A 23,726-nucleotide genomic window follows, 5' to 3' on the forward strand; every position below is an offset into this window, starting at 1 on the left:
TTCAGCTAAGGATATATAGAGAATACCAAAACCACATAGGCTTATCAACCATCAATGTTTGTTTCTTGATTGTGTTTAACCGTACTTCTTCTAGAGTGGACATCAACTGATTCGGGCAAAGACCCCTCCGGTGGTGTGACTGTTCGTGGCCTTCTGATGCAGGACGACACTGGCACGGGCCCCAGTGTCGTCCCATAGTCCTTGCTGTGGTGGAGACGAGGAGTGTCGGCGCTCAACACGTCTCAATATGTTTGTTTAATACAACGTTGTCGAACAAATACTTTAGAATAGAACACGGCAACTCGACAGAAAATAGCAAAAATAAGTTTAAAAAATAGCGATTTTCATATTGCAACAAAAAAGTCAGCTGTCAACTGAAATTTCGAGGAATAGTTTTTGGTTTGGCTTCAAATTTCCTTTAAAACGTGGTGAAAATATCAAAGAAACCTCTTCGATCGCAAGCACGAAATATTTTTTTAATGTTTATCAAAGAATACTTGATAAACAAAGTGCAAAATAAACACAATCATCGATACTGAGCCATGTGCAAACGTTGACTGATTTGTAGGAATAGTACGTCTTGACACTTTCGTTTATTGCATTTTTCTTGTGTATTATATTATGTATACCATACCATAAGACGAATTGTTGTTGAAGGCAGATCTAACAGAGGCGTATTTTGTTCGCCCGGCGGAAGAGAAAGGTGGCAAAAAAATAAACTTGGATAGTTTATTACAGACACAAAATAAATGAGTTTTACAATGTACGAAACGAAATAACTATTGTCATGAAATTGTTACAAATTCTTTGGGAGGAAATCACTTTTACTGATGAATTAGACGAGACATTCACAATTCATGTTTTGTAAATAAGTGCTGGCAAAGCAAAAATCTAAAAGTATTACTTGAAGCGAGGTGGATCATTGTAAACGCTTGTGGAGTAAATGGCTATATACCAAAATCCTGTCTGGGGTTCAAGGCAACAAGTGTATCTGCTGGCTACCACCATGATATGAATAAAGATAATTTTACAAAATGGGTGATATGATACTGTGATAGATGATACTTGTGAACATACTACCCGCACAAGCCAATCGTATCGTCGTTTGGCATAAATGTCAACTTTTGAAAGAGTGAAACAAATCCTTTCTTCGCCATTATGTGAGATAAATGAAGTATTAAAATCGCACGGTCATAAAGTTTTAAGACTTCATTTTACATTGCATATTGAATCTCATATACGTAATAAATGGTATACTTAAACAAATATTTTCTGAATAAAAATTTAAATATACCTGCAAGTGACAAAATTATTAACAGAAGAGGCTTTCTCACAAATTGGTGCAGAGGATTGGCGAAAATGTTGTGAACCTTAAAGAAAATTGAAAATGAATTAATAAAGAAAGATATAACAATTGAAATGCTGGAAGAGCGATTTTCAATAAATACCTTTTTATTTTATTCATGTGATGAAGAATAGGAAATGCAAGTTGAGTTAATAAAGTCGTTTTCTAGTTCTGAATGAGGTTTTAAGTTTATATAGAAATGATATACAATAAATTAGTATTTAAAGTAATTTACGATTGATTTATTTTTAGTGTAATATTTCGTTATCTTAAGAAACCGATGATTCATACAAGTATATAAAGACATAATTAAAAATAAAATAGTATCAAGATCGTTTAATCCAATTTCCCCAGTATTGCCTACAACAAATTTCCCTATCTATTTGCCGTGAGATTTTGTTGGAACTATACCTATAACCTATAATTTTATTAATGGCAACTTAGTAGCGGCCAAAATTCTACGGCCTAAAAATCAATTTTGACAGTTTGCTTCACAGTTCTTAGTTACGTTTTAAAAAATAAAAAATAAAAGCTTAATTTAAATTTTGTAGAAAAATATGTACTAACTAGTAAAATTGCAGAATTAAGAAAAATTGTAGTCATTTATTTTGTTAGTTTTAAAGCATTATTTTTAGTTGTTTGTCCTGTCAGGCATAATTTTCTTTTTATTAGCTATTATAATCGATGATGTAAGATCATTGAAGGTCTACTGAGCGATCATAGTTAATCATCGTTTTCGAGATTTAATAATGGAAAGTGACAATAAGGCTTCCGGAAATTGCGATAAATATGAAAACGAAAGCAGTTCTCATTCGACACCAGGGGAACACAAGTCTTTCGCTGAATTTGCAAAAGACAAGCTGGATAGTGGTAATTTCACGATTTATTTTTTAACTCTCTTAATTTAATATTAAGGTCTTTTTAATTCATGAATTCTACGCAATGATAAGTACCCCTTTGTAACTGTGTCGCATTTTTCGAGAAGCGATTGGTTTTAAACAAGTTAGGATATTTTATAAAAGAAATTTAACTTACTTAATTTTAATTCCTTCGTGAAAAATATTTTTATCATACGTAAGAGCAGTGACAAATTTGAAAGACCATTTTAATCAGCTGGCAGAGAACTGCGGAGACGACTACCCATAGCTGGTCAAATAGGGGCACACCTTATGCACCCTCGGAGACTGTTACTACATTCTACTCCTGCACAACAAACTGATGTGGTTCTTATCTTCCCTAAAGGTACTGTTATTATTGGATTTGTTAATGATATTAATTGTAGTAACAATATTTCCAAATTAATAGGTAATTTGTTTCAAGTAGTAAGTATTATCTTCTAATTTATGCCATATAAAAATTCTGTGAAAATAGTAAATACTGACTTTGACTAGTATTTAATAGTTATCTTAACTTGATGTGGCATTCCCTCGCTGACCATGATTCCTTAATTGCATTACAATTTTCTACAATATTTAGTATATGTTTATTATAATTTCACTTTTTAATATAATATAATATAAAATCAGTACAAAAATATATAATTTGGAAAGCTGAAGAGATTGTTGATGCCCAAATCTCAAACATTTGGTTGAAAATGTTTTTATTTGCATGGTATTTATAGCTAATGGATAGAGTGACAATATTGCTTCATAAAGTCTCTGACAGCATGTCTGTTGTTTGAAGTTGACCCAGGAATATTTGTTTACAACTTACAAAGATTATTTGGTAAAGATGATATTAAATTTTATGTCAATAAATATGGAAAAATTACAACAAAATAATTATTATGTTACCATACACAAATTTACAACATATCCATTTTACAAGAGTACAAGACACACTAATATAAAAAGATTAAATACACATTTAAAACATCATGTTACTTTTGTTAAATACTATATAAAGTATGATCTAAACTGTTGAAATGTACCTTAGATATAGAATATCATATACAGAGGACTAAGAAAGTTAAATTGGCGCACATCCAGAATTTTGTCACTTTTTGGCTCAATTTATTTCATAAAAGAATAATGGTTTGTGATTTGAAGTAGGCCACAACAAAAGAGTATCTTTCATAACAATATCAAAATTTATACTCAGAAATTAGTCTGAGTAAACAATCTTTTTTGATATTATTAAATGGCCTGTTTACACTGTACTATTAGGATCAATTAAAATATATTTAAAGCCCTGGATGGAGGTACAAGCATACTTTATTGCGCAGGTATCCCAGACAGCATGCTTCTATGGCTATTACAAAAATTACGTGGTAGTCGTCCAAGGCTCCGAGTGTGCGTGCGACAACATGCCTCGTCACAATGCTCTGCCTTCTATATAACAGCTGACGACGATGTGTGAGTATCCAGAAAATGTTTGTTAAAGTGAATTAAATGTTAGGTTTATAGAAATATATTGCGCTGACAAAGTTTTTAAGTTTACTATCCACTATCCTTGCGACAGACATTTTTCTGGGTCTCTATGTATCGAACCCGGGATTTCAGGTTATAAAGTAATTACTTTATTACACGCAATTGCGTGACTGTATAGCATTACAGTACTTAGCACTAAAGTTCATGTATAATAGAAAAGAGCGTATCAATTCATAATAAGCCGGCAACTCACCCGCGAGAATCATCTGGCATTGAGAGTGACCATGTTCGGCGGTGTAACTTAACGCCCGTTTGCTTCCTGTTCTATAAAAAAAATGAAATCTTGTCAGTTTGCTAAATAATATGTAATTTTCTAGACTCCTGCAAACAGCTGAGGAGATCCACTTGCCAAAACAGCTTAAACCAGAGTTTGGAGGAGGGTATAAGGAGTTCACTGTTCGAGATATGCATTGTTTTCAAAAGGTACATTTTTTTGTACCTGTATATAATGTATACTTTATCTTACTTTTCATTACTATTTTTTTTTACAAAAGTATGCCAACGCACACATATGAAAACATTCGTACCTAAGGAACAATAATGTACAATATATTATAATGTGTCACTTAGGCAAACAAAAATGATGAGAATAAAATAAATAGATTCATAGATTATAAAATGTGATTTCTAGTTAGGGGAGCAACTATGGGTATTTCTTTCTATATTATATTAATTTATATAAACTGCAGACTGATTAATATGTATTTTTACACGTGGATTTACTAGTAAATTGTATTTTTTATATAATTAGAAACTTAGTTATTAGATTCCTAATTTGACTTTAACTTAAAATTATGATTTTCTTCAATTTTACGATTCGAATCCGATCGATGTCTATAAAAAATAGCTATATATAAATATAATATTCCTATGTACAAGTAAATAATAAAGGCTATCCTATACCTAAATATAAATCGATATGAACACGAAACACTTGTTCCAATTCATGCAACCTATTCCAATATGTTATTGGCATTATTCAAATGCCACTATCAGGGATATTGGTAACAACGGAATCGTTGAATTATTTATACAAGGCACGAAACTGTATCAAGTATGAGGATTCTTATAATGGTACTTCTATTGGCGTGATAAATTATGTATCTATATTTTTATAATATACATATCAGCTAGTCATAAAAAATTAACATCCAAGACATTTTCTCAAAGGCATCACAAGGAGAGTTACTTGTAAGTTTAGGCTTCATATTGTTTAAACTGGATAAGGTGCCTATATAACGCACGTAAATATAGCAATTGATGATATACATAGGGATCTTCAGCATCAGAACTCCTTAGTTCCCAAGAGAGAGGCGAGCTTGTTAAACATGTGCTAGAAGCAGCTAGAGCAGAGCCGGGAGATGAACACGCTTTAGAACCAGCGTTAACATTACGACCAGGACAAAGCATTGGTAGGTGGACAAGATTTAAAAGAAAATATATCGTTTAAATTAGCAAATAAAATAAATTCGCTTTAAATATGTGTGTTTATTACATTTATTTTGTGTGACTAAAAAATTTGCGTTTTAAAAGTGGCGGAGAGTTTCTTACCAGATCTTCTTCTCGCCGCTCTACGCCCTTGACTTGCGAACTGGTAGTTAATGTAAATTTACAATAAATTTAAAATCTTTTCTGTTGACGTTCAGATGTGTGTAAATTTATTGTTACACTTTATATGAATAAAGTTTGAGTTTTGGTTGAGTAACAGCGCGAACGATTTCTGCTTTGTGTTGATAAATACACTAAGTATCATCGAATTGCTCTAAAAATTAGAATTACATACACAATTATTGTACCAATGTACTGCACATAGGACAAAATAAGGTTATGTGTTTATAACAGAAACTCAAGGATATATTAGTTTTGCTTTGCTTTGTAATATTCCGTAATGATTAAGAAATATTTAAAAATTTATTTAATTTTAGTTATATGTATTTAATTTTAGTTCCGGCATGCGTAAGTCGTGGTGTCATAGGGAGTATGTTTCCGCTTCACGAGCGAAATGAATTGGAGAGTTTAAGGAAGAAATGGGTCAAGACGTTCTTCTCGCCACAACCTTTAGGTAATTATTTATATTTTTATGAAACTCGAATTTTTACTTTAAAAATAGAATAAAACAGTCACTATTTACGTAAATTATAATTATTGAGTCTGATTCACGGTTCACTCTTCCATATAACAACCAATTTGATTTAACTATTGTTTAAATGAGCAGTGCCGTGTTGGCCTAATAGCTTGCTACTCTTATTCTTAAGGTCGTAGGTTCGATCCCCGGCTATGCACTTTCTTTCTATATGCGTATTTAACATTCGCACGAACGGTGAAGGAAAACATCGCGAGGAAACCGGCTTGCCTTAGACTCAAAATGTCGACGGCGTTTGTGAGTCACATGAGTCTGATCACCTACTTGCAATTGGCAAGACCTATTAGATTGACAAATCATCATGAAACAGATACATAAACCTGGGCCACAGACTTTAAAAAGTTATAGCGTACTGATTTATTTCATTTTATTCTTTAAAAATAAAAATAAAAATTTTACATTCAGGCCATTGGTCGCCTATTCTAAGCAAAGACGTGAAAATGTATCATAGTTTTATGTCCAATCCAAATATACCGACTTCTTTATGTAATATTATTAAAATGTTTGATCACTTGTAAATTAAGAGTTAAGAGACCATCTGTTTTAAATTGAATTAAATAATCTTATATGTGGTGTTTTTAGATGAAATAAGCGAATACTTCGGCGTGAAGATAGCTATGTACTTCGCATGGTTGGGGCATTATACACGCTCGCTTACTGTACCCGCCGTCGTCGGCTTCGTGTTTTGGGTAAGATACCTTTATATCATACCAAGATACCATTCTTATTTATATAAATGTATTGTATAATTAAACCAGGTTAATAAGCTGGAAAGTTTTCGTACGTATGAAGTAATTGAATGTTTTTCTTAATAAGTCTGGAGCTTTATAATTCCTTCGTAATTTTTGTACTACACGCACAAATCAACTTGGCACCTACTTGGAATGTGCTTCCCCTCCCTGCACACCCCACCGCCTACCGCTCTCGCCCTTAACGCGACAGTACGATCAGTAAATAAAATACTACTTTGTTATTTTATTAGAAAACTAAAATTATATTTTTGATGTGAAACATCAATAGCCGCACGTAAAACCGATTTCTGGCGTGGCGACGCATGCCGTGGATGCGTCATCGCCACGCTATATGATATACAGTCTAAATGCAGTAGTAAATTTCACATTAAAAATATTTAATGAAAATAATGTTTATTCAAAAAATAGTCATCGTTATCTGGAAAAAAATCGTAATATTTTATTTTATCATTATGACATATTTAGTTCCTATCACAATCTGTTCTTTTCTGCATATTACTTTTACAAAATAATGTCGATGTTTCACATCTGCCAGGCGTTCCGTGACAGCTCACATTTTTTTTTATTAACCTTTGGATATAGAACTGTTACCAAAAATGTACCTACATGTAACCCCCTTATTAGCCGTAGATATTATAAGTAATTAATAGATACCTACTATAGCGAGTGTTGAGGGGCCTTAAAGATAACTTGAATTTTTTATGCAGTTAGTACATCACTATCACGAGCGTGCCTAATTAACTTCTGCGTATAGTTAGGGTTTTTAAGTGTGTTACAAAATATATTTGTTTAGAGCTACGATAAATGCGGTAACATATCATGGTTACCAACTTATAGGTAAGACTTTGCTTAATTAAATATTTTTTTAGTGTAGCTTTTATTTCTAGGTTTGGCTGGGTACAGCGAGTGACAATTGGAAAGATATAGCCCACGTTTTGTTTTCCTTGTTTAACGTATTATGGGCGTGTGTTTATTTGGAGACGTGGAAAAGGTATTAAAGTTTTTGAAGTTATACTTCTTTTGGCGCGATGGAGATAAATGATGAGAGTGAATTTTTACGATGCGCGCGCACACCGACACCTAAATTCGACATCGTTAAGTTAGTTCTAGGTGGCATGAAAATCGATAACTATCTTCAATTTGTATATTCTTATATTTTTTATATTTAGAACACGTGTTTCGTAACAGTACAATCAAACAGTGTGAATAAATAAATATTATTTTGGTGGTTTTATTAAATCAATATCATATACGACGGTGATAGTATTTACTAATAATTTATTTTTATTTTATTATTATATAAATAAAATATGTTTTTGATTAATTATAATATTTATCGTTAATCACTACTGCATTTATTTGTATTTTATTTAGTATTTTTTTCCATACGTAAAAGTATAACTTCTAACGCGTATACATAAGTACACACACTCTTTTTTATTATATGGTTGACTTGAATCGTTTGCAATTTACCAAACAAATTTAAGGTTACGCTTTTCTTTTATTTTTATTGGAGCCTATTTTTAAGATTTATATATATATATATCTCAATAGCATTAATATATTAGTTTATTCTAGTTAAATAGATTATAAGCGTATACGCAACCAACGATAGTGCTATATAATAACGATTGTGGCATTTTAGGTATTCCAACGTGTTAGCGTATAAATGGGGTACATTGGATCAGAGAGATGACTTGCTCCTGGAACCAAGACCTTTGTTTCAGGTAACCTTTATAATACAATACATTTATTACTTTAATATTGTTTTTGTCTTGGTGAATGTTAGACATCCAGAGAATTATTATTTTAAAAAATCTGATTCTCCGAAACTACCTGAAAGGCAGAACTGAGAAGAAACTCTTCAAACATATTCTATTCGTAGTAATAATTTGATCCCAAAATCAATAATTTAATGAAAAATGTAAATACTTCTTAAAAAGGGTAAACTCGCTTATAAAAGATCGAACTACTAGGCGCTGCCCCAACATTTATGTCAACCTTCGAAAACTACCATCACATAGTTATAAGAAAATTTCTATATATACTACATAATAAGATTAAATATTTAGATCTTATTATGCAGTAGATATATGATCTCAAAATAAATCTTTGGTTGTGTTTGTTTTTAGGGTGAGATGAGTATAAGCCCTGTAACGGGTCGCCCCGAGCCGCAGTACGCGGCATGGCGTCGTCGCGTTTGGCGTCACTGCGTCTCCTTCCCCGTTATGCTGTTGTGTCTAGGTGTTGCTGGAGTCGCTACTTTTGCGTTGTTATTAGCTCAGGTATAACATTTTTTCAGACCAAAATGGGGCAAAAATTGCTCCAGTATTTTGTTTGGTTAAAGTAACGGTGACACTTAGTGAGTTTCTGTATGTATGAGTTGTATGATTGGTGAATTAATGTCATTACTTAGCTTCGCTTAGCGTTCACACATTATAACTTGTATTCAATTTTAAGTTCCTAAAAGTATTCTTAAAAAAATAAAATACATTTATTATGGAATATAAGTTAGACAGCTATCGCTTATTCCACGTCATTAAATTTAAACCTGTAGGCATCCCTACACATCGGCAAAGAAGACAGTTGTAGGCCGAGGGAAAAGCTGGAATAAAAAACTCTCAGTACTCTTGAAAAAGCAAGCTTATAAAGACCCTTATCGTTTAAAAACGAAATATTGTTCTTAGTATGTCCGGAAAAATTTAACAAACTGTAGCCAGACTGTAGCTATCGTACCGAACTGTATAATTATCATATATTATAGATCGAAATTATCATATTATGTCCAGTTGTATATGTCACCGTAAGATTGTAAACTATCGACAGATTGTGAACCGTATCATTATGATTGCAATTTAACGCATTATTTTTCGCTTGATTGTAATGTAGATAGATTGTAATATAACGATGTTTACAATCTTACGGTGACATATATATCTAAATTATATCATTTACTAAAAAATATCGAGAAGTATGTTTTGATATTTGTATTAATTATGAACTCTAGGATTGGTGGGAAAATACAATAGGCTACTTTAATTGGATACCGCGGGCCGCTTTGGCTATTATTATAGCCGTCGAAGAGGAGGCATACGCAAGGATTGCCCGGTGGCTCAATGACAAAGGTACATTATATATATATTTTTTTTTAATTTGCTAGATTTTTTATTACTAACTAGTGTGAATAAGTATAAAAATTTATTTTCTACTAAAACCTAGTTATGGTTAAATAGAACTCTCGTAGTATTTAATTCAAACTGCCATTAATCTATTTTAGAAATATAAATAGTTTAAAGTTAACTGTAGTTTAGAACTATATCTCGCGGTATAGGTTTTTGGCGAACTTTTTTGTGATGTTGAATAAACCTAGCATGATTTAAATCCTGTCAAATCTATAATTAGACATAGAAAACCATAGACTAAATCTATTTTTTAATCTATGGTAGTAAATTTTGTTTTCTCTTTACCGCTTACCAAATGGGAATGGACAACGTGGTACATGGTAACATCGATATTTAAATAGAAAATTATCGGCTTGAGACAAAGTATGAGAACCATCTGATTGTGAAAATTGCATTGGTTTGTATTGAACTGCAAATGGCTTTAGCTTAATTTCAGGGTTGCCATCTAGAAATATCAATGCATAATTTTCATCACCATTACGTTGCTTTTCAATATTAAGCTAACGTGACTCATATTTGTTTCTTCAAAACATTCGTTGAAACATTTTTTTATTTGCATGGCAACCCAAACTATCTATATATCTTCTACAAGTGATAATGTTTTTATTTTAACATGGCACGGCATTCTCAGCACATGCATGGTACTCACTTTTAACACAATATTTATATTGCTTCATAAATTAGCGATAAAATAAATCTTATCTTTTTATAACTATTACAATTACACCGTTAATTTTAAGGTTTTAATTTGAATATTAAAAACAAAACACGAGAGTTATTTTTCACGTTACTATTACGACGCTGCCCTATCGCGTTGAACTCTACTCTAAGTAGAATCCAGTAAAAAATTGCAGTAGGTTTAAATGCTAAAAAAATTATGCGTCAATGTTTTGATGAGTTTATAATATTCTATCCAACTTGTAGTTTATAAGAGTTTCAATATACAAAATCATTGAACTTCGCATTCGCCTGCCTTACTAAAAATTAAATCCAATACTAGATCGATAGAAATGTTTTAGTAATGTGGACCTTTATCTTCATTAGTACCGATTGTCTTGTGTTTGTAAAGAGATTAATTCTGCATACAATTTTAAACTAACTGCGTAATTATGCTTTTGTTTGTTCAGTTTCAGTTCGTAAACTCCTTTATGAGTTTGTTCTACATCGCATTCTATCTTCAGGATATGGATAAGTTGAAAGAGGTAAGACTTTAATAGAAGATTGTGTAAATAAAGACCATATCAATTCAAAATAATCTTGAAACTCTTACAATTTATTGCGTTTTAAATGATAAATGTGTATGTTTGTAGCAACTAGCAGTTCTCCTTATAACGAGACAGATAATTGGTAATCTGAAGGAATCTGCGCTGCCCTATCTCATTGAGAATTTGAGATTGGCCAAAATCTGTTTTGACGTGTTTGGAGCTTTGAGTCCTACTAAAAGTAAGTAACATGTCATAATGCAAACATATTATTTAATATATCCCATACCAAATTGCAGCTGCAATTGTGAAGTGTCAAGACTTGTTTTGACTTTATACAACTGGGTTTTTTTTAATTTTGATAATTAATTAAAAATCTTTATTATATCAGTATTGATTATATCTTAATTCATATTTTGTGCTGGTTTCCACAACGCGCTTTGTATATTTTTATCCCCAATACTCGTTAAAATACTAACCACAGACAAAATAATCCTAATTGAAAGTGAAATGCTTTGAAATATGGTCTAATTCATTATAAAAAAAACTTGGCTTTTCATGGCATTTTTTTTTAAATTTTATTTTGGTTTTGTATTTTTTATGTTAACTTAGATTCTCGTTTACAGTTAAAACTTATTTCTTATACAAGTTAAATATTTCAGTTCAAACGTCCGAACAGCTAGCTGAACTATTTGAAAAGGAAAAAATCTCAAGCGGCGAACCACCGGAGTTATTATTAAACGGCACAGACAAAGACAGACGTGATTCAGAACCTGTCGTTGGACAAAAGGTTATACATCAGGCTGAGCTGGAGTCACAATTGTTTAAGGTAAATACTATTAATAATATTATATAAAGGTTAAAGCGAGTGTAGAAGGTGCCCTTTGGTCATTAAATAAACGACGTATGAACTAACACACTCTGTGGTTCTCACTCTCCCGTCAATTAAATAATAATAATATAGCCCGTTTAATTTGATATACAGTTTAGATTTGTTATATACATTTTTCTTGATACTCTATGTCCTTTATTTCATATAATGTGATTCGTGATATTGAATTATGTGTAATTTTTTAAGTCGGTTGAGTAAGTTATTATTTAGATTTACCTTTTTGCAGGTAAAACATAAAAAAAACGTAGCATTTCACAGCAGCCGTGTGAATTTTTTTCCTTTTTTCGGTAGAAAACTTTTAGTAGCAACACATCAGAATTCTACGGAATTAAAAATCAGAGTTTGTCTTCGAGTATTTAAGATACATGTTTAATTTCAGTTGTATTTTTGCTGAAATTAAATCAATAATAAATGTTTAATTTCAGTACGAAGGCACATTCGCTGAATACCTGGAGATGTTGACTCAACTAGGTCACGTGGTATTGTTCTCCACTGCGTTCCCTCTAGCGGCATTATGTGCTCTACTGAATAACGCATGTGAGATACGAGCGGATGCCTTCAAGCTGTGTCATGTAGCCCAACGACCCTTTGGCGAGAGGGTTAATAGTATTGGGAGCTGGCAGGTAATACATTTGCTTTTTTATAATGTTGTCTGTAATCAAAAATGATTTAAAACATTTTTAATAAAACGTTTAATGTGACGTAAAGGAAATTATTTTTATAACCTGCCAATAGGGTAATGATATTTCTAAATGCCTAGAATTAGTAGACTCTAGGATTTCTCAGAACACGATAAATATCTGAATAGGCGTTTTGCATAATACGCTCAGTGCGTACTGATAATTTTCTCACATTCCTTTTTATCGCAAAATGAAGATATTATTCTGTATACTATTTATGAATTATATTAAGTGCTTTATGATATTGCGTTACAGTATATTATTGAATACACAATCATTTTAGTAGTGAATTATCAACTAAACAGCTAAATCAAATCAATTATTTTATAGAGCAAACGAGTAGGAGGCTCACCTGATGTTAAGTGATACCGCCGCCCATGGACACTCAATGCCAAGAGGGCTCGCGAGTGCGTTGCCAGTCTTTTTTTATATTTGGTTTGTGACTACTAAGATTACAATTTACAAGAGTCGCATTTACTTTTAGTTACCAAAAAGGTTGATTTTTTTCTTTTATTTTAAAAAGGAAAATAAAGAGTATATATGTAGATAATACTAGGACTTAATATATGTCGTAATTTCAGCACGCAATGGAAGCAATGGTAGCAGTATCTGTATTAGTTAACTGCGCGTTGATTGGTCTATCTGGGCCCGTACATCGATTGTTGCCTGATGCGACTCCAGCTCAGACTGTTCTACTCATTGTGGCTTTAGAGGTAAGAAAATATCAATTTTTATTGTTGTTCACATGTAATTTTATGTCGTTTCGATATGCGTCGTCGTTAGTTATCTGTAGAAACCTCGGATCAATGCAACACGGATTTTTCACTAAACTTATTTCAAAATTATATAGCATTAAGTTATGTTTGAAACTTCCAAACAAACTGATATAAAAACTAAAATGTGATTTATGGTGATAATTTGTCTCGAGTTATTTAATCATATGTAATAAAAAAATATGAAATGGGTAAATATCTATTGGAATGAATACTTTTTTTTATAACAGTTTTAACTTTTTGCATGAAAACTCCTTAATTCATTTATGTTATTGATAATGTTTCTTTACATCAGCTTTCGGTACTTGAAATCGGTATTTACATGTGACGCTAGACTATACAATAAAAGCATTAACCTAGATGTAAATTAATCTACTGTTTATGACATTAGACTACACAAGGCAACTTCATGTTTGTCTTAAAATTATTAAATACACAAATTGTCACTTACATGTATGTAAAGTAATCAAAAATAGCATTTAATTTTGAGGTACAATGTAACTACATATCATTAAGTAAACTTTCAACATACTTAACACTTGACTTAACAAGATGTTAAGTCAAGTGTTAAGCTGTCAGCCTCCATCGACTGATGCTTGACTCTGCCCGTTGTATTAATGTACTAAAGTAAATTAAAAATTGTTAAAGCACGTTGTATTGGTGACGGTACTGGCTCTACGCGTGGCGATTCCCGAGATCCCGGCATGGCTTGCTACTGAAATGGCAAAAGTCGAGTTCCAAAGACGGGAGGCTATCAATTCTGCGCACGCGCCGCTATTGGTAACACCAAAACTTAATTTTAATATTATTGCCACAATTTGTTATTAAAAAATGCAGTATCTTCAACGGCCGGCAACGAACTTGCGACCCGTCTGGCAATCTTTGTCTATGGCTGTATCTCTTACCATCAGGTGAGCCTCGCCCCATTATACAGGGTGTCCCAAAAGTCGACGTCAAGTCGAAATTTTCTCATAGGTAATGCCACACCAGTTATCAGAAAAATTAAGAAATTAAGTCATGTATTTTTGAAGTTATGGAAATTTTCCTTTTATTCCAGAAAATGTACACCATGTGACAGTTTTTTCATTCCTGTTGTTACAAATATTTACTTTTTGCCAATTTTTTTTTTCTTACGTCATCCCGAATGGTGCTTTATGTAACCTATGTTTAATGTATAATTAAAAAAAACTTCTGTCTTTGATAATTTTTAAATGCAAATGCACACGTACTGTACTGAATTGTTCAAACCTGATTTTTTTTTAACAATTTATTTTTCTAGTCGGAATTTCCGAGTCAAGACGACATACGTCCCTCTCGCACTCCACGAACACTGACACCGACCACTCCGAAGCTCGAAAAACCAGTGGAAAAAAAGAAAATTAATATTGGGAAAATTTCAGAAATTCCACCATTTAGGTGAGTATTGCCACTAAATATTTTATTTTAAAGCTATTCCAAGGTATCTTAATTTACTTTGAAATTTTCTGACACTTTTATTAATTGCAAAGTGATAAGGACAAAAGATTCAGTTTCAGTATGTTAAAAAAGTTCTATACTTATCAGAGACATGTTGGTAATTGTTTTCTTGAGAAAGTAAAACATACTATTTGTATGTCAAATGTCTATATATAAATAGCGATTGAAATAAAATCCAGTATTTTTTTTAATATAGGAAGTCCTGAAAATAACTAGAATAACAATATTTATATGAAATAGAATCATTTCATATGCATGGAAGAGTTCTTGGCGCCACGGTTCCTATGTGCATTAGTGTGGTGCTCAAAATAACTAGTAAAAAATATTATCTATCTGTGGCACCCAGTATTCTTTTTCTCATATAGATAGTAGATTACAAATGCTATCGTGTTAATTAGGCGGGGTACTAATGACGTTTTGCAACAAAACTATTGCGTAATTTGATATTTTTATCAGATTTTAATGTATAATTTATGGCTCTGCAAATCAGATAAATCACTACAATATCAATATCTTATATTGATATTGAATCCACAGACTAAAAAAATAACAATCAATGGCGCTACATACAACCTCTTCAGTTGTGGGCCTCAGATTTCTGAATCTGTTTCATGGTCATTTTTAAATATAATAGGCAAGTAGGTGATCAGCCTCCTGTGCCTGAAACACGCTCTCGAATTTTTGGGTTTAAGACATGTCGGGTTCTTTACAATATTTTAGTTCACCGGACAAGCAAGTATTAAATGCGCACATAGAAAGAAAGTCCATTGGTGCACAGCCGGAGATCGAACCTACGACCTCAGGGATGAGAGTCGCACACTGAAACCACTAGGCCAACACTGCTCTTTGAGACTTTTACATTATACTTAAAACAGATATTGCAATACTACGTTAACCAACATAAAAAGTAAATTGAAAAATTATTTTATATGCATTTGTAGCGTTCTAAACAATACTGCTATACTTACATTTATACAAACCACAGCGATTTTCTCCTGTAATTTCATTATCATTTTATTGTATTCTTCTGTAATATAAATAATAATAAAAACACTTAATAAAAAACCTAAACAAATATATCTTCTAATGTCTATTTAATAATTAAATCGACTAACTAATATTTCTAGCAAATTCATATGCTATATGCGTTAGTAAAAAATTTAACACAATTAAGTCATTAATTATACAGAATACGGAATCTGCAATTGATTTTATTGTTGCAAAATGTTGCAAGTACAAAATGGCAATATAGATTATAAATTAGTTTCATTCTGTTTGTTTTCAGTTAATTTGACACATTACAGCGATGGGTGTGTAGTTAACGAGTTATATATTCCATGATATTATCTGTACCATATATGCTTTTTGTATGTTGTGTGTTTTGTTTTTTTATTATTTATTTGCAAATAAATTTTGATCTCTCTATTGTAGTTTTTATTAACCCTTCAAAGATACGTCTATAAAGGTAATTTCATTTTGTTATGTAATCTATAATACATGCACTCATGTCATTTATATCCTAAAGCCAAGCATACATACTAAAAATCTTGCTTTAAAATTCCTATTACATTTATAAAAGTTTTACCGTTGAATTAATATTGTAACGTTTTGGTATAAAAAATTTGTAAATAGTAATCGAATTTATATTTCTCTCTCCCCTCACATTCCCAGCTTTCTAGAGCATTCTCTAAACTCGCTATACTTCTTTCGCAAGGGTTGGTTTTGAAGTTTCGTAAAAGTACTTTTTAAACCTGCTTAGGCATTCGCACATTTAAAACTTTTGAAGCCTCACAGTCTTCCGATTGCTTGAGAATTATCAGTCATTATATTTTCTAAAAACTCGGCTAAAGGGTTGAAATTTCCAGGCCTAAAGCAGCTTCTATAGATCCAGCCGTGACTAGCGGTTCGCTGCAAATGTTGCAGGATGTCAGTCCTACCAAGCCCATATTACGGAAGGTAAGAATATCAATCAATCAGTCAAATCATTTATTCGAATTAGACCACCTAAAATGGCACGTTAAATCACTACATATTATAAAACAAAGTCGCTTTCTCTGGCCCTATGTCCCTTTGTATGCTTAAATCTTTGAAACTACGCAACGGATTTTGATGCGGTTTTTTAATAGATAGAGTGATTCAAGAGGAAGGTTTATATGTATAATAACATCCATTAAATAGTGAAGTACTATTATTTTTGAGGTTTCTAATGTGATGTCGATGATTTTTTCCGCTTACATTGCAAACGCAGGCTGAACCCTAGGAGTTTTATCAATAATGTACTAAGTATTGTACACATTGAAAAGGTCTACAGAAAAGTCCGTGATGGTATATGTCTATCTCTTATGGATAACCCACATTTTTATATACAACGTTCACAGATTTTCTGTAGTGTATTTAGTATCACCATGCGAAGCCGGGGCGGGTCGCTAGTAAAATATAAAGATGACTCTAGTTGCCCCTTCCAAAAGGTAGTTTCGTGTGGAGAAAAATGGTCAAGAAACTTTTAAAAAATTTACAATATTTGTATACGTTAATTTAATAATTATATGTGAAGACAATGTACTCTCAGCATAAAATTACTATATAGGTCTATTATTGTATTGTTTATTCAAATACTTTATGTAGTTCAAGTTTCTCCAATAAAATATAAATATATTAATTCAGTTTTTCAATTTGGTTTTCTCTTATTAATTTTAATATATGCTATAAATACAATACCACAGGAGAATAGGTTGGTTTTATAAATGTGCTTATTTAGCTAATCGAAAGTAATGTAGAAACTTCTTTAATAAAATACGTTCACACGTAAGTAATCATTTACTATTTTATTTTTATAGGAAGCCAATCCAGGTGCACCTTTGTCCCTTCTGGGCGTGCGAGGGTTAAGAGATGAACCACTACACCGGTCTGCGCATTGTATTCCACACCCTACACACCATAGGCCGCTTGTCAACCCTACGCTGCAGGTATTCTCTTGCTTCCAACAACCTCTGTAAATGGAAATTTATATTTAGCTGTATAAAATACAAAAAGCTGTCAAAACCAAAATTGTAATTCATTGTAGTCAGCCTCTATTTATGCGAAAATATAATGTTTAAAGAACTTTATTTCTCATTACAAAACAGAAATATTTTATTTACATGAGAAACTTAATATTAATATGTATATATTATATACGAGCGAGATACACGTCGCCATTAGCCGTAACAATTTTAGTCAGCTATGTTCATTCTAACATGCATCTTTAATGCCTTTTTTAATTTGTCAAACACTCCAATATTGCGAATTTGAGATGGCAATTGGTTAAATAATTGCACACCCTCATACCTAATAGATTTCTTCAAATAATTTGTACGCGGCTTCGGCAAGATAAGCAAACTCGCTCGACGAGTATTGCGTGTCGTTGTGTATTTGATTATTTTAAACGACAAGCAACTATGGATAGAGTTATTTAAAATTTTAAAATATAAGATTGGTGGAATCTAAATAAATTTTATAAAAACAGCATTTTAAGAAAATATCAGCTACAATTTTATCTTAATAGCTATATAACATAAATAAAGAAAACAGGATAAAGTAATACAAGGAACAACGACAATGAATGATAAATAGAAGAATGCAAACAAACCTATAATAATTTATTGTCAGTTAGTACGCCAAACGTTTCCTAAAGTTGCCAAATATATTGTAATAGATATTATATATAGGCTATGAAATGGTTGCGTCTCTGAAACGTAGTTTTTCGGTAAGACAATTTAACTTGCTCACCTACGAATATTTTTTTTTTAATAGACATGATATGTAAAAAAAATTTATGTCAAGTAGACCAGTGTCACAAAATATTCTTGCTTGTTTGTGTTCTAAGTATAATAGTAATCAAATAGTAAACACTTTTATACTTCAGGAATTATCGGGCAGTGTAAGCGCTGGAGGATCTGAGCCGGATTTGAATGCTGTTCCGTCTCCTACTTCACTAGACACCAGCGCCACTTCCAGTGAAGATGACAAGCCGAAAGACAAGGACAAGAGCAGTAAGTATTTGTATGGACTTCCATAATCTACCTGATCGTGACGCACAGAACTTTCCATGTTTACTACTCCTAGATCCAATACGGGGCGTATTGTTTTTTTTTTTTGCTCAATTTAAAGAACAATTTTTATACTACTTCAGATTTGTAATTTTTTTCATTATTATAATATTTGTATTATTGTCTATGTAAACTTCATCATACAATCATCATTTAATTAAGATATGTGTCATTGTGTAACGTGATATTTCGTTTAATGTTATCATAAATTGTAGGTCGTTCCCGCGCACGTGCGGCTTTAGTGAAACGCGTTCGATCAGTGGCAGTTTTTTCTCTTGGACTGCGTAAAGCACGCGAAGCTGCGCAGGCGCACGACAAACACTCGCCACACACACCGGAGCGACCGCTGACTACGCCGGTAAATTATCATCTAAATATTTTAGTCTCAAAACATAAATTCTATTAAAAAAAACCGATCTCTCAAAATTACAAGTGAAGCATCGTTTGCTGTACCTAAATCCTGATGGGTTCCCAACAAATAGATACATCAAATTCGTATGCTTTGGAGAACTATAATAATACTAATTAACAATTGCTTAAATATTGAACCTTAAACCTCCTAAGATTTTTAGTTTATCCGACAGAAAAATGTGGACTTGTGAAATCTGGAAATCATAAAATTGTGAAGCAATACATACGGGTTCACAATTTTATGATTCGAACATATTTTTTTTTATCGTAACATGATATGGCAGTTATTGTTATTATAATAATAAAAGATTTATTAATCCATACTATACTATAATGGTTAGTTTACATTCCTTAATATTAGTTGTATTAGTTAAGTTAGTATTAGTTTTAACCAAAATTTAAGTTTATTTTTTATTTTTTGTATGGCCCCTGAGGGTAAAAGTCTCCTCCATATTTTTCCAATTCTCTTTGTCTTGAGCAACATTCATCCAGTTTTTCCTCGCTAGCTCTATAATGTCATCTGTCCATCTTTTGTCGTCCTATACATCTCGTTCCAGGAGGTCCAGTCCATTTCGTTATTTATAGAGTCCATCTTTTATCCCACTCAATAGCTACATTATGACCTTATTGTTAAACAGATATATGTAATATACACTCTGTAACTCCCCATAGTTCTTGCGTCGACTTTTTGACCCGATGCCAAATCACAGACCAAATATCATACAAAAACGTTGGGATTGCTGGCCTGACCAAAGCATAAATGTTTAATCTACCACAGACCACAGCATATATTTCTAAAGCCCAACATTGATTAAGTACATTAAACCTCTTTGTTTGGGCAATTGCTATTAAATTAATCATATATTTTTTCAGGGTCCACCGGCGCCAATGCTAGGTGGCGAATTATCCCTGATCCCCATAGAACAGCTGATCCAGGTGGATGACGTCAAACCGAGGCCGTCAACGTAATCTTCCGTAGTTTATGGAAACACGTATTTTGTTAGGAATACAGTTTTGTATGGTTATTATTTTGTGTTATGGTCGAATACTTGTTTGCCAAATGCTCTTAAACCTGACAAAAAACTTTATTAGACATTTATTGCTTTTTTCAAAGTGATCATTTTCTATAGTCTACGAAAAGGATGTTCCAAAGGGATTTTTGTTAATTTGTATTTTATTGATATTATTTAGATTTTATTGAGTAAAAAATTTGACAACATAAATATTTGACCATAACTTCTTTATTTTACCCCGTTATTTAACATTTTATATAGGTCATTAGTAACTTAGGTAACACTGATAAGTAATTTATATTAATTTGTAAAATCCTCGTGTAATTGTTAATATATTGTTATTGACAATTGTTAATCCATTTAGTAACTAGTAATCTCGATACAGTATTTTTTAATCATGATTATGAAAAGGTGTGAATGACTAAATGACTAACGCAACTTTATAAAAAAAAGTTTAAATTTTTTATTTCCAGAATTCAATTAGGTCAATTATTTTTGCACAGTTTATACTAATTAAAATGTTTGAAAAGGCCACAGATATTGCTAATCTTGGTTCTAAATTTGAAATTGGTCATAGATTAAAAACTTATCAAGTACAAAAAGTCAGAATGAATTATTAATTAGTACCAACGAGATATTTGTGATATTGCTGTGAATGTGTGTTGTTAAACGGCTTTTTTAGCATTTTTAACATTTTGAAAGTTTTTCGATGTTGTTCATAATATGTTTGTTAATTCAGAGATAAGCTTAGAGCAGATCTGGCATGGATCATTTTACCTTTATCAATCACGATAGATTTTTCTTTGTTTTATAAAAAATCGTAAGAACTATGGAGAGTAGGATAATCTTCATTTGTCAGATCTGACTCGTCAATCTATAAGCAATCTTCTGACAATAATGGCTGTTATTTCAAATCTTTATATCTTCCTTCTGTACTTTAACTTCAACTTTAAATATTCTTTTTGTGTGTGTCGATGTAATTTCTTCTTTATAAGGACTCTTACATAACGATGGATATTCTCTTAGAAGTGACTTAGCTCCTTTAAGGCATTTATTAATATTCAAATGTTTTGTCAATTATGTGTCTACTGCATAAACTATAATCTTTCCCTTTCTACAGTACAAGAATTTTATAGAACTTAGGATTAAGTGTTAGTAAATGGTAAGATAATTATTACAAATATTTTTAATTGATTGAAGTTTGTTCTATATTTTTAGATTATACTTATTTACCGCAACAAAATAAAACTAATTTTTATTTTTATGCAATTTATTTGTAACAGTGCTTCGAATCTTGTATGAAATAGCTTTCAATTATAATTAAGGCATAGTAAAGTAAGTTAGGAGTTGCTTAGCTTGGGGCTTAAATTGTCTGACATGGGAAAAATTTATTTGCTTAGCCAAATTGGTCTATTATGTAGTATTGTAATTAAATGTTTGATAATTAGCGTATTATTTACGAATTGGCAGCTAATATTATAATTTTACATAAGTTCGGAACTTCTGTGGCGCCACAGACAAAATCACTTTGCGACAGGCATGACCGAACTTCATTTTGTATGCAAATGGTCACGTGACAAAGCGTGAGTTTACGAATGTCGAAATGTGATTATGTCACAAGCCCGTTGTATTAAGATACAGAGGTAATATAATAATATTACCTCTGTATTAAGAGTAATAGACAATTACAATCTGCGCATTCAATGAATACACATATAAGGTTATAATATGCTAATACCATTTAAAAATAGTAAAATATCACCACACATACAGGTTAGTCTCGTCCCGTTGATGTATTATTATTGTTATATTTAGCGACACAAATGGTGAATTTGTTAGTGATATATAGAAATGCTTTATTCTAAAATAGTGTTGCGCGCCGTAGCTAAACAAAGTATTTGTTATTGTAATTATTTTTATACGGACTATTGATAAATGTTGCAATTTTAGTGTAATAATAAATTACGTTTGCAATTTACTAATTGTTTTTTTATTCTCGTTACTATTTGCTTTTATCTTTATATAAAACCTTACGTTTGTATTATAGGTACGCATAAAATAAACTTTTAAAACAGTATATACAGAATCATCGTAATAATATGCTTACAGTATATAGCATGATAATGACATTGAATCATCGTTCGCAGAACGCCAAGCGATATTGCAACGACACAATTCCCATAGGGAACATGAAACTAACTACACATCTAACAAGAAGTATATACAGGGCGTCCCACGGCGATGCCACACGGAGGGAAAGTACCTTAAATATTAATGATAGGATATTTTACTGAAAGAAGACATCGTTTGATTTTTAATAATAAGTAGAACTGCATTCACAGATTTTTTTTTAAATTTCCTACCTCAACCGGGAATCGAACCCGCCAAATGTGACAGTAAAATTACATGTATTTTATAATAGCGTTTGAAAGGGCTACTCATAAGCATTATTTTTTCCTTAATAACCTAGCATATTAAATGAAACTAAAAACATAAAATTTTACATTTTATTAAAAAAAATAATTTATCAAATGCTCAAAATGTGATCCGTTCTGTTGTATACAAATTCTCACTCTTTTAATAATTTCTCTCCCTGTCGATTTACTTATGTTTGCATGGTGGATGTTTGAAATAATACGTCTAAGTGCATTTTGTAACTCCTGCACACTGTTGTACCGGTTCCTGTAAACTAAATATTTTACATAACCCCATAAAAAAAAATCAAGTGGGGTTAGATCTGGGGATATCGGTGGCCATCTAATTTGTCCAAAAGTGCCGATCCAGGAAGGAAAATGTTCATTAAAAAAAAAGATTTAGTTTACAGGAACCGGTACAACAGTGTACAGGAGTTACAAAATGAACTTAGACGTATTATTTCAAACATCCACCATGCAAAAATAAGTGAATCGACAGGGAGATAAATTATTAAAAGAGTGAGAATTTGTATACAACAGAACGGATCACATTTTTTTAATAAAATGTAAAATTTTATGTTTTTAGTTTCATTTAATATGCTAGGCTGTTAAGGAAAAAATAATGCTTAAGAGTAGCACTTTCAAACGCTATTATAAAATACATATAATTTTACTGTCACATTTGGCGGGTTCGATTCCCGGTTGAGGTAGGAAATTTTTTTTAAATCTGTGAATGCAGTTCTACTTATTATTAAAAATTAAACGATGTCTTCTTTCAGTAAAATATCCTATCATTAATATTTAAGGTACTTTCCCTCCGTGTGGCATCGCCGTGGGACGCCCTGTATACGTAATCCGATAGCCGCGTGACAAAAGCTAGCTCCACGTTATACACAGGATAAAGTTGTCACAAACTTTCTGCTTAT

General features: G+C 31.8%; 1 protein-coding gene across 3 annotated transcripts; it reads left to right on the top strand.

Annotated features, from left to right (window-relative positions):
- Nucleotides 1-1,805: 1,805 nt before the first annotated feature.
- On the top strand, nt 1,806-22,360 carry LOC111001937 (anoctamin-8). Of its 3 annotated transcripts, none has more exons than XM_022272014.2 (24): nt 1,806-2,215; nt 2,459-2,587; nt 3,570-3,699; nt 4,092-4,197; nt 5,048-5,186; nt 5,720-5,836; nt 6,500-6,606; nt 7,557-7,660; nt 8,315-8,396; nt 8,802-8,954; nt 9,677-9,794; nt 10,193-10,248; nt 10,979-11,053; nt 11,162-11,294; nt 11,716-11,882; nt 12,371-12,568; nt 13,207-13,338; nt 14,047-14,178; nt 14,678-14,814; nt 16,725-16,830; nt 17,712-17,840; nt 18,779-18,905; nt 19,178-19,320; nt 20,247-22,360. In XM_022272014.2, the coding sequence occupies exons 1-24, from the start codon at nt 2,095-2,097 to the stop codon at nt 20,340-20,342; spliced, it is 2,937 nt and encodes a 978-aa protein (XP_022127706.2). In that variant the 5' UTR covers nt 1,806-2,094; the 3' UTR covers nt 20,343-22,360. The 3 variants fall into 3 exon arrangements, with proteins under 3 accessions (XP_022127706.2, XP_045484875.1, XP_045484876.1); XM_045628919.1 differs by having other exon boundaries at nt 16,740-16,830; XM_045628920.1 differs by lacking the exons at nt 16,725-16,830; nt 17,712-17,840; nt 18,779-18,905; nt 19,178-19,320; nt 20,247-22,360 and adding an exon at nt 16,160-16,306 and having other exon boundaries at nt 1,814-2,215.
- The last annotated feature ends 1,366 nt before the right edge of the window (nt 22,361-23,726 follow it).

The sequence above is a fragment of the Pieris rapae genome, chromosome 7 (genome assembly GCF_905147795.1).
Source record: "Pieris rapae chromosome 7, ilPieRapa1.1, whole genome shotgun sequence".
In the NCBI taxonomy this organism is placed as follows: Eukaryota; Metazoa; Arthropoda; class Insecta; order Lepidoptera; family Pieridae; genus Pieris; species Pieris rapae.